Source organism: Phaenicophaeus curvirostris, chromosome 7 (genome assembly GCF_032191515.1).
Source record: "Phaenicophaeus curvirostris isolate KB17595 chromosome 7, BPBGC_Pcur_1.0, whole genome shotgun sequence".
In the NCBI taxonomy this organism is placed as follows: Eukaryota; Metazoa; Chordata; class Aves; order Cuculiformes; family Cuculidae; genus Phaenicophaeus; species Phaenicophaeus curvirostris.
The window spans coordinates 17,504,525-17,516,755 of NC_091398.1; the positions used below are offsets into that span (position 1 = coordinate 17,504,525).

At 42.3% G+C, this 12,231-nt stretch overlaps 1 protein-coding gene across 1 annotated transcript in view; it reads left to right on the forward strand.

Moving 5' to 3' along the window:
- Positions 1 to 8,826, forward strand: part of TTN (titin) — a 244,240-nt gene extending 235,414 nt beyond the window's left edge. Inside the window, exons 282-285 of the mRNA XM_069861021.1 lie at positions 57 to 6,001; positions 6,089 to 6,242; positions 7,149 to 7,442; positions 7,567 to 8,826. Coding sequence (XP_069717122.1) covers positions 57 to 6,001; positions 6,089 to 6,242; positions 7,149 to 7,442; positions 7,567 to 7,865 — 6,692 coding nt within the window. The 3' untranslated portion in view covers positions 7,866 to 8,826. The remainder of the gene's footprint in view (positions 1 to 56; positions 6,002 to 6,088; positions 6,243 to 7,148; positions 7,443 to 7,566) is intronic.
- The last annotated feature ends 3,405 nt before the right edge of the window (positions 8,827 to 12,231 follow it).

The window sequence follows — 12,231 nt, forward strand, 5'->3', positions numbered from 1 at the left end:
ATTGCTGCTCTTCTCATGTGCTTTTGGTTATGTGTTGCTTTTTCTTTCTATTCCAGTTCCTGCAAAGATTCACTTGCCCAAAAACCTGGAAGGCATGGGAGCTGTTCATGCCCTCCGAGGAGAAGTAGTGAGCATCAAGATTCCGTTCAGTGGCAAGCCTCCCCCTGTGATCACATGGCAGAAAGGACAAGACCTCATCGATACTAATGGACACTACCAAGTCATTGTTACACGATCATTCACATCTCTTGTCTTCCCAAATGGTGTTGACAGGAAAGATGCAGGGTTTTACATCGTTTGTGCCAAAAACAGATTTGGAATCGATCAAAAAACAGTTGAATTAGATGTGGCTGATGTGCCTGATCCACCAAGAGGTCTGAAGGTAACTGACATTTCAAGGGATTCAGTCAACTTAACCTGGAATGAACCTGCTACTGATGGTGGAAGCAGAATCATAAACTACATTATTGAGAAACGTGCTACAACAGCAGAGCGATGGATTCGTGTTGCACAAGCTCGTGATACACGATACACAGTGGTGAACCTATTTGGCAAGACCACCTACCAGTTCCGTGTAATCGCAGAAAACAAGTTTGGCCAAAGCCAACCTTCAGAACCTACTGATCCAATTATAACAAAGGAAGACAAGACCAGAGTAATGAACTATGATGAAGAAGTTGATGAGACCAGAGAAGTCAGCACAGTTAAAGCAGCTCACTATTCTACAAAGGAACTCTATGACAAATATATGATTGCAGAAGAGCTTGGACGTGGGCAGTTCGGCATTGCACACCGCTGTGTTGAGGCAGTTTCAAAAAAGACTTACTTGGCCAAGTTTGTCAAAGTAAAGGGTGCTGACCAAGTTCTGGTGAAGAAAGAAATTTCCATTCTAAACATTGCTAGGCACCGAAATATCCTGTATCTTCACGAATCATTTGAGAGCCTAGAAGAATTGGTTATGATCTTTGAATTCATTTCTGGAGTTGATATCTTTGAAAGAATCAGCACAGCTTCATTTGAACTTAATGAAAGAGAAATAATAAGTTATGTACGCCAGGTCTGCGATGCTCTAGAATTTTTACATCGCCACAGCATCGGACATTTTGATATTAAACCAGACAATATTATTTACTTCACAAGAAGAAGCTCTGTAGTTAAAATTGTTGAATTTGGCCAAGCCAGACAACTGAAGCCTGGAGACAGCTTTAGACTCCAGTTCACTTCTCCTGAATATTATGCACCTGAAGTACATCATCATGATTTAGTCAGCACAGCTACTGACATGTGGTCAGTTGGTGCTCTCACATATATTCTTCTCAGTGGCATTAATCCTTTCATTGCTGAAACAAACCAACAAGTTATTGAAAATATCCTAAATGCTGAATACAACTTTGATGATGAAGCATTCAAAGACATAAGCATTGAGGCTATGGATTTCATTGATCGCCTGCTAGTAAAGGAAAGAAAAGCTCGGATGACAGCTGCTGAAGCACTTAACCACACGTGGCTAAAACAGCAGACAGAAAAGACCAGCACTAAAGTCATCAAGACCTTGAGGCACAGGCGTTACTACCAAACTCTAGTAAAGAAGGAGTTGAACACAGTTGTGTCAGTAGCCCGCATTTCCTGTGGAGGCGCGATTAGATCTCAGAAAGGCGTAACAGTGGCTAAAGTTAAAGTTGCACCAATAGACATTGGTCCCATTGCTGGGCAGATAAAGCACACTGTTACAGAAGAAGGAGGGCATGCCAAATATGTATGTAGAATTGAAAACTATGATCAGTCCACACAAGTCACATGGTATTTTGGCATGAGGCAATTGGAAAGCAATGAGAAATATGAAATCAAATATGAAGATGGTGTGGCAACCATGTATGTCAAAGATGTTTCTAAATCTGATGACGGTACCTACAGATGCAAGGTAGTAAACGACTATGGTGAAGACAGCTCTTATGCAGAACTTTTTGTTAAAGGTGTGAGAGAAATTTCTGAGCACTATAGATGCAGAACTGTTAGGAAAATAAAGCGACGTGTTGATACTATGAGACTATTAGAGCGTCCGCCAGAATTTACTCTGCCTTTGTATAACCGCACTGCGTACGTTGGAGAAAATGTCAGGTTCGGAGTAACCATAACAGTTCACCCAGAACCTCGCTTAACATGGTTCAAATCAGGCCAGAAAATCAAACCTGGCGATGATGATAAGAAGTATACTTTTGAATCAGACAAGGGTCTTTACCAGCTCATCATCAATAACGTCACTGAAGAGGATGATGCCGAATACAGTATTGTGGCACGCAATAAATATGGTGAAGACAGCTGCAAAGCTAAGCTGACTGTCATTCCGCATCCACCCCCAGCAGATGCCACCATGAGGCCAATGTTCAAAAGACTGCTGGCAAACGCTGAATGTCAAGAAGGCCAAAGTGTCAGTTTTGAGATCAGGGTATCTGGTGTACCAAAACCAACACTAAAATGGGAGAAAGATGGTCAACCTCTATCCTTTGGTCCTAACTTTGATATAATTCATGAAGGTTTAGACTACTATGCTTTGCATATCAGAGATACTTTGCCAGAAGACAGTGGTTATTACAGAGTTACTGCTACAAACAGTGCTGGATCTACAAGCTGTCAGGCTTATCTAAAAGTTGAACGCTTGAAATATGTCAAGCGTGAGTACAAGACTGAAGAAGAACGGGAAAAGCATGTACAGAGGCAAATTGACAAGACCTTACGAATGGCAGAAATCCTTTCTGGGGTTGAAGCTGTTCCACTGACCCAAACTGCACAAGAGGCACTCAGAGAAGCTGCTATCTTATATAAACCAGCTGTTAGCACTAAGACCGTCAAAGGTGAATATGAAATTAAGAAAGAAGAAAAGAAGGAAGAAAGAAGACTTCGTATGCCATACGAGGTCCCAGAGCCCCGCAAACATGTGCACACTCTTGAGGAAGATCAGAGTATTAAACATTTTGTGCCTCTGTCAGACATGAAGTGGTACAAGAGGTTGCGAGACCAATATGAAATGCCAGGAAAACTTGAGAGAACTGTTCAGAAACGCCAGAAACGCATACGTCTTTCCAGGTGGGAGCAATTCTACGTGATGCCACTGCCACGCATTTCTGATCAGTATAAGCCTAAATGGCGCATACCAAAGCTAACACAAGACGATCTTGAAATTGTGAGACCAGCCCGTCGACGTACTCCATCTCCAGACTATGAATATTATTATAGACCAAGAAGACGATCACTTGGTGACTTATCTGATGAGGAACTACTCCTGCCTGTTGATGACTATTTAGCCATGAAAAGAACTGAAGAGGAAAGACTGCGCCTTGAAGAAGAGCTGGAGTTAGGCTTTTCTGCTTCCCCACCAAGCAGAAGCCCTCCACGCTTCGAACTGTCTGCCCTTCGGTATTCTACTACAGGAGCACAGGTCAGTTCAGAAGAAGAAAGAAAAAGAGAGCTGAGGTATTCGAGCTATCACATCCCAATTAAAGCCGAGACCAGCGCGAGCTATGCAGAGCTTCGTCAACGCCATGACAGGGCTGCCTACAGACCACCTAAACAAAAGCAAAGGATAATGGATGAAAGAGAGGATGAAGAATTGCTTCGTCCCGTTGGCACTGCCCAACGACTCTCTGAATACAGGAGTGAGCTCGAATATATGGCAGAGGAGGAGAAGAGTAGACTTAGGAGAAGGAGGGAAAGAGAAATAACTGAGATCGCATCAGAAGAAGAAGAAGAAATAGAAATGGTGCAACATGTTCACAGGGAATTTTCACCTCCCTCTAGATTACTAAGGAGAAGAAGATCTCTCTCTCCAACTTACATTGAGTTGATGCGTCCTGTATCTGAACTAATTCGACCTCGTTCACGGCCTCCTGAAGAAAGTGAGAGAAGATCCCCAACACCAGAAAGAACTCGGCCACGCTCACCTAGCCCTGTTTCTAGTGAAAGATCACTCTCTCGGTTTGAGAGAATGGCAAGATTTGATATATTTTCTAGATATGAGTCCATGAAATCTGCTCTGAAAACTCAGAAAACTATGGAAAGGAAATACGAAGTTCTGACTCAGCAGCCTTTCACCCTCGACCATGCTCCTCGCATTACCCTAAGAATGCGCTCACACCGGGTACCATGTGGTCATAATACCAGGTTCATCCTAAATGTCCAGTCAAAACCAACTGCTGAAGTGAAGTGGTACCATAATGGTATTGAGCTCCAGGAGAGCAGTAAGATACATTTTACTAATACCAGCGGTGTATTAACTCTGGAGATTCTTGACTGCCACATTGATGACAGTGGAACATACCGGGCTGTATGCACAAACTACAAAGGGGAATGCTCTGATTATGCAACACTAGATGTTACTGGAGGAGATTACACTACATACTCCTCCCAGAGGAAAGATGAAGAAGTACCAAGGTCAATTTTACCTGACTTGACAAAAACAGAGGCATATGCGGTCTCCTCATTTAAGAAAGCAACTGCTACAGAAGCAAGTTCCTCAGTAAGAGAGATCAAATCAGAAATCTCTGCAACACGAGAATCACTTTTGTCATATGAACACTATGCCTCTTCTGAAGAAAAAATCACTGCAGCTGGAGAAAAATCATTGGAAGAAAGGACTGTACACAAGGCATTTAAGAGCACTCTGCCAGCAACAATCCTTACGAAACCACGGTCAATCACAGTTTCTGAAGGGGAGAATGCAAGGTTTTCCTGTGACGCTGATGGTGAACCAGCACCAACAATAACGTGGTTCCGTGCAGGTCAACCCATTGTTTCTTCAAGGCGCTTCCAAGTAACACGAACACAGTATAAGTCTACCTTTGAAATTTCTGCGGTCCAGATGTCAGATGAAGGAAGTTACACTGTTGTGGTGGAAAACTCTGAAGGAAGACAGGAAGCGCATTTTACCTTGACCATTCAAAGAACAAAAATTCCTGAAAAAACAATTACATCACCCCCAACAGTCAAATCTCCTGAGCCTCGTGTAAAATCCCCAGAGCCAGTTAAGTCTCCTAAACGAGTGAAATCTCCTGAACCCATCACTAGCCCTCCAAAAGCCAAGTCACCACCTGGAGACAAAACAGCACCAGCAGAGAAAGTGCAATTACCAACTGCTTCTCCACCAAAGATAAAACAGCATCTCAAAGCAGAGACTCTAGGAGACAAGGTAAAGTTATCCTGTTCAGTTGAAAGCAGTGTTTTAAGTGTCAGAGAAGTGGCTTGGTATAAGGATGGCAAAAAACTAAAAGAAGACAATCATTTCAAGTTTCATTATGCAGCAGACGGCACCTATGAGCTCAAAATCCATGACCTCATGGAATCTGATAAAGGAGAATACACCTGTGAAATTATTGGAGAAGGAGGTGTTTCAAAAACTAACTTCCAGTTTACTGGCCAAGTATTTAAAAATATCCATTCCCAGGTAAAAGGTGCATCTGAAACTCATAAATCTGTTCAGAAAGAAGATGAGGTGCTTAAAGTTTCTACCCAGAAGAAATCAGCAGTGGCAGCTGAAGAAAAAGCAGCAGTTCAAGAAGTCATTAAGAAGTCAATTGTTACTGAAGACATCAAACAAGTGAAAGCAGAAATTAAAGCTTCTTCAACTAAAATGACAGTATCTGAAGGGCAGAAAGTGACCTTGAAAGCCAGCATTCCTGGTGCCTCTGAAGTAAAATGGGTGCTGAATGGAATGGAGCTGAAAAATTCAGATGATTACAGATACGGTGTTTCTGGAAGTGATCACACACTGACTATCAAAAAGGCTAGTAATAAAGATGAAGGTATTCTCACCTGCGAGGGTAAAACTGACGAAGGCATTATTAAATGCCAGTATGTTCTGACCTTTTCTAAAGAGCGCTCCAATGAACCAGCGTTTATCACACAGCCTAAGTCTCAAAATGTCAATGAAGGACAAGATGTACTGTTCACCTGTGAAGTTTCTGGGGATCCTTCTCCTGAAATTGAGTGGTTTAAGAATAATCAACCTGTAAGTAATTATTTACTCTATTTACTCAAAACTTTTCAATTATTCATAAAACTGATCTTAATGAAATAATTGTTTTTCCCTCCTCAGATTGCCATTTCATCACACATCAGAGTAACACGCTCTAAAAACTTATATTCTCTTGAGATTCAAAATGCAGCACTGAGTGACACTGGAAAATACACAGTTAAAGCAAAAAATTATCACGGGCAGTGCTCTGCTACAGCATCTTTGACTGTACTCCGTAAGTGTGTTCTCCAGGTCTTGTGCTCAGACTAATCACTACTTTTTGCTGTGATATGTCTACTAAAATGGCTTATTATAAAAGCCACTGGGAATGTTGATTTACAAATTGTAACAAGTTCTATTTTTTTTGCATATTATATATACAGAACTAAAACAGCACCCGCAGAGGAGCATGCGGATGCTCTCTTACATCAATAGATGCATGTTGACAGAAGGCTATGAGCACTCCTCCTAGGATGCCTGTCTTAAGACCTTGGTGCTGGCAATTACTCTTTCCTCATTTACTAACAGAATCAGTTCCAATAAAACAAAGTAATTACACAGTTAAAAATTTTTATGGTAACTTAGCCATAACTGAACGGGGTTTAGTATATTATTTGCTGTATTATATCCCAGTTCCTAGCATCAAGGAGTTGCTATGATTTGCTTGTATTACTGTGCTTGGGTTTAAAGGAAAGCTAGTGACTCAGCTTTTCTGTTGCCTTTTATAGCTACAGAATAATCCAATGAAATACAGACTTTCCCATACCATGCTTGTAAGATCTTGAAAACATATCACAGCTTCTACAAAGATGTCCTGAACACACACGTAGTTTCTTAGTGGCTAATTCTAGTAACGATTCTAATAGGAAACACCATGCAATGACCTGTTTCTTCTCAAGTATGTTTTTCCTTCAAGCTCACACATACTAGTAACAGGGTGGTTTTCTCCTACTTACTGTTTGTGATTCGGACATCTTGAAACAAAAGATTGTAAACAAGTGTATACTCCACTGCAGTTTTCCACTGAAAGTAAACTATGCTGTCTCTTCATTTCTGTAAAATTAACCACATAGAACTGCATGATTTCGTTTGTTAATGTGACGTTATTGGTTTTTCCTTCTATGTTTGCGATGCTCTCCAGCTCTAATTGAAGAACCTCCAAAAGAGGTAGTATTGAAGACAAGTGGCGACGCAAGCATGCACGAAAGTTTTTCTTCTCAGTCCTTTCAAATGGCTTCTTCTAAACAAGAGGCTTCATTCAGCAGTTTCAGCAGTAGCAGCATGACTGAAATGAAATTTGCAAGCATGTCTGCCAAAAGCATGTCCTCCATGAAAGAATCCTTTGTAGAGATGAGCTCCAGCAGTATTATGGGGAAATCTAGTATGGCTCAACTGGAGAGTTCAACTAGTAAAATGCTTAAATCGGGTCTGAGAGGTGAGCAATACAATTACTAGCAGAGTTAGTGCTTCCAATATCCTGAAGTAGTCCTCAGAGTAAACCTGCTGAATGGCTTCGGGGAAACAGACTAACTTGTTATTTCTTCTCCTGTTTTGTAAAGGAGTACCACCCAAAATTGAAGCTCTCCCATCTGATATCAGCATTGATGAAGGAAAAGTTCTCACACTATCTTGTGCTTTTTCGGGTGAACCTACTCCTGAAATAACATGGTACTGCAGAGGGAGAAAAATTACCAGTCAGGACCAGCAAGGCAGATTCCACATCGAAACCAGTGAAGATCTAACAACTCTAATCATCATGGATGTCCAGAAGAATGATGGTGGACTTTATACCCTGAATTTAGGAAATGAATTCGGTACCGATTCTGCCACTGTGAATATTAATATTCGATCAATTTAGAGAGCTTGATCTGTATTATTTACACTTGTCTTTTTACAAGTGTTTCATGTATGGACTGAAATATCTGATCTGTAAATATAAAAAAAGTATTTTTTTACCTACCTGAATGAGACAAGTCCAGAACTATAAATTATGACTTAAGAATTTTAAACACTTTTTTCACTGACATGTACATACTGTATATAGCCGAAGTTAACGGTTATGAAGTTTTGTACCATTTATTTTATGACATTTTGAAACGTAACTCTTGGAACTCAGAGTTGGTAGGAGAAAGTTTCCTAGAAAATGACTACCCTGCTCAACTTTTAACTAATTTTTGTGCCTCAACTCATTGTTGATGTCTAAGAATGCCTCAACAGGTAGAGAGGCTCCCTGTTGAAGATTACGTTCACCTAAGCGATGATACTGTGCATAGTATTTCATACATGCACAAATATTTATGTTGAATCAGAAATGTAAGGCACTGGTGGTGTTTGCAATTACCCTCCTGTAAGCATTGCTTTAATGTTTTACATTTAATCTGATTATGTCATAATTTCCATACCTGACTGACAATTTCTGGACAAAGTGCAAGCGGCCAGCACTTTGTTCACCCACTGTTCGTGTACTGTTTCTGACATATTGACTACCTGAATAGCTTTAAAAAAGTAACATCACCTGGCCATCCCCTTAATCAACGAGCTATTTAGGTACTCAAGTGCAGCAGCAGTACCCCCTCTTGGAGGTTTGTAGGGTGCACTGATTGAGTTTGTGTGGTAGTATTAGATATCCAGTAGTCACTTCCCAGGCAACTAAGTAACGAGCCACAGTTTGAAAACAAACTGTTGTTATAACATCAAATATCGCCTCGCACTTCAATTTGCTTTAGTTCTCCTAATGTAGTAATAAATCTTGTTAGCTGTTGAACTTCCTTGAGATAGAATTATTCATTTGAAATAAAGCATGCTTTCTGCACCACAAAGTCTGCGACCCCTTGTTATTTATTTAACATGCTCTGGTTTGGCAGTTGTACTACTGCAAACTGTATATACTTCCAGGTATTCTACTATACCCTATATAGATAAATTGCTCCTCTCTCTTCTTCATAGCTGGTCTCTACCAAATACAGTTAAAAACCACCTACAGGAAACCTGGCTATTGCCTCTATTTTTTTGGCAGCTGAAACTAGTACAGAGTAGTTGACCCTAATTGCCTGGACATACAAGTTCTCACCTCCTACAGATGGTTAAGTGCCTACACCACATCAGTTTTCCATCCCTCAAGTCACCTGACACATCTATAGGAGCAAAGACTGTCTTTACATTCCTGGAGAGGAAACCACAAAACCTCATGCAGGCACATCACGGTTTTGGTTATCAATGGGAAAAGAGTATCACACTCTGGTCAGTATTAAAAGACTAAAAGTAAATATATTCAAGGCAGGCAACATAGGAGCTATATTATTCTCATAAGCGGAGCAGGAGCACATATTATCATAGAATCATAGAATAACCAGGTTGGAAGAGACACACCGGATCATCGAGTCCAACCACTCCTATCAAACACTAAACCATGCCCCTTAGCACCTCGTCCACCTGTGCCTTAAACATCTCCAGGGAAGGCGAATCAACCACCTCCATGGGCAGCCTGTTCCAGTGCCCAATGACCCTTCCCATGAAAAATTTTTTCCTAATGTCCAGCCTAAATCTCCCCTGGTGGAGCTTGAGGCCATTCCCTCTTGTCCTGTCCCCTGTCACCTGGCAGAAGAGGCCAGCACCCTCCTCTCTACAACCTCCTTTCAGGTAGTTGTAGAGAGCAATGAGGTCTCCCCTCAGCCTCCTCTTCTCCAGGCTAAACAACCCCAGCTCTCTCAGCCCCTCCTCATAAGGCCTGTTCTCCAGCCCCCTCACCAGCTTCATTGCTCTTCTCTGGACTCGCTCCAGAGCCTCAACATCCTTCTTGTGGTGAGGGGCCCAGAACTGAACACAGGATTCGAGGAGCGGTCTCACCAGTGCCAAGTACAGAGGGAGAATAACCTCCCTGGACCTGCTGGTCACACTGTTTCTGACACAAGCCAAGATGTCATTGGCCTTCTTGGCCACCTGGGCACACTGCTGGCTCATGTTCAGTTGCTGCCAACCAACACCCCCAGGTCCCTCTCCTCCAGGCAGCTTTCTAGACAGACTTGTCCTAATCTGTAGCACTGCATAGGGCTGTTGTGCCCCAAGTGCAGGACCCGGCATTTGGCCTTGTTAAACCTCATGCCATTGGACTCTGCCCAGCGGTCCAGCCTGTTCAGATCCCTTTGCAGAGCCTCCCTACCCTCCAGCAAATCAACACTTCCACCCAGCTTAGTGTCATCTGCTAACTTGCTAAAGGTGCACTCGATGCCTTCATCCAGGTCATTGATAAAGACATTGAACAGGGCTGGACCCAGCACTGAGCCCTGGGGAACCCCACTTGTCACTGGCCTCCAGCTGGATTTAACACCATTTCCCACCACTCTCTGGGCCCGGCCATCCAACCAGTTTTCCACCCAGGAGAGTGTGCGCCTGTCCAGCCCAGAGGCTGACAGTTTCTGAAGCAGAATGCTGTGAGAAACTGTGTCAAAGGCTTTACTGAAGTCCAGGAAGACCACATGCACAGCCTTTCCCTCATCCAGCAGCCGAGTCACTTTGTCATAGAAGGCGATCAGGTTAGTTTGGCAAGACCTGACTTTTGTGAACCTGTGTTGACTGGGCCTGATCACCTGGTTCTCTTGCATGTGCTTCATGATAGCACTCAAGATCACCTGTTCCACATCCGCCAGCTCCTTCAATACCCTTGGATGAATCCCATCCGGTCCCATACACTTGTGGGTGTCTAGTTGGGCTAGCAAGGCTCTGACCACTTCCTCTGGCCTACATCTGCGTAGTACTTCAGGAAGCACACCTAACTTTAAGCAGATGAGTCACCCACGTGCCTATAAAGAGGATCAAAGTACTTACAGGTTTGCTGAAGCACAGCCTTAACAGATAACTTTAAGTGCCAACCTACTGAGCTAGTGTTTTTTCAAAAGACTAAAGCAAATGCTAATATTGAGTGATGCTGATAATATGCAAAGCTTCAATATTCAGTTGCACAGAACACACCCCTAAACAGTAACATTTTTCCACACAATAGATTAAGCAGTCTTCGGATGAAAAATAATCATAAAAATGAGCAGTGAACATTTCAAGCTATTTGCTTATTACACCCAGGTCAAATATTGGGATTTTTAACTCTACATTTGCAATTATGGTACTACAGGTCCAAGTTCAGGAAAACAGCCTACCATTGATACACGTGTGAAGGTATTAGGACCATGTTTCCTGAGTCCTGATGCATAAAGAAAAAAATTTTTAGCACTGCTCTATGAGCTGTTGTATAAATTCTACTTCAGGGCTATAATTCCCTACTAACATTTTACATTTGACAACCTGAGAAAACTAACTGCGACGGTGGATAGCCTCAGTAATACTAAGAGATTCATTTTACCACTAGCAGATAAGATATCTTAGTCTTAACACTGCATTTCAGTTTTTACTCCATGACCTTACCCTTCAAGGGGAGAAAACTGTATGAACAGAACCCAAAAACCTCACATCTCTGATAAAATATTAAAACCATATCTTCTCTAGTTATTTCTTTCTTTCTTCCCCACCTTTCTGAAGATGATAATGTCCTAATGGAGGGCTTGCATTTAAAAAAAAAGAACCAAACAAATCACAACCCAGAATACTTACGTATACTTAAAAAGTCCTGCTTGACCAACGTAGTGGCCATCTGTGAGGGAGTGACAAGAACAGCGGACACAGGAAAAGCAACGGATGTCACCTATTTGGACTTCTGTAAAGCCTTTGAAACAGTCCCCCACAACATCCTTCTCTCTAAACTGGAGATAGATGGATTTGATGGGTGGACTCTTCAGTGGATAATGAATTGGTTGAATCATCATATTCAAAGTAGGAGTCAACAGCTCAATGTCCAGATGAAGAGCCGTGACAAGTGGTGCCCCTCAGGGGTCTGTACTGGGACCAGGGCTGTTTAATGTTTTCATTGACGATACAGATAGAGGGATCAAGTGCACTCTCAGGAAGTTTGCAGACCACAGCAAGCTGTGTGCTGCAGTTGTCACACCAGAAAAATGGGATGTAATCCAGAGAGACCTGAACAAGCTGGAGAAGTGGGCCAGTGTGAACCTCATGAGTTTCAACAAGGCCAAGTGCAAGGTCCTGCACTTGAGTTGGGGCAATCTGCAGTTTCCATACAGGCTGGGGGATGACATGATTGAGACCAGCCCTGTGGAGAAGGTCTCTGGGGTGCTGACTGACAAGAAGCTCAACATGAGCTGGTAATGTGCCCTCAC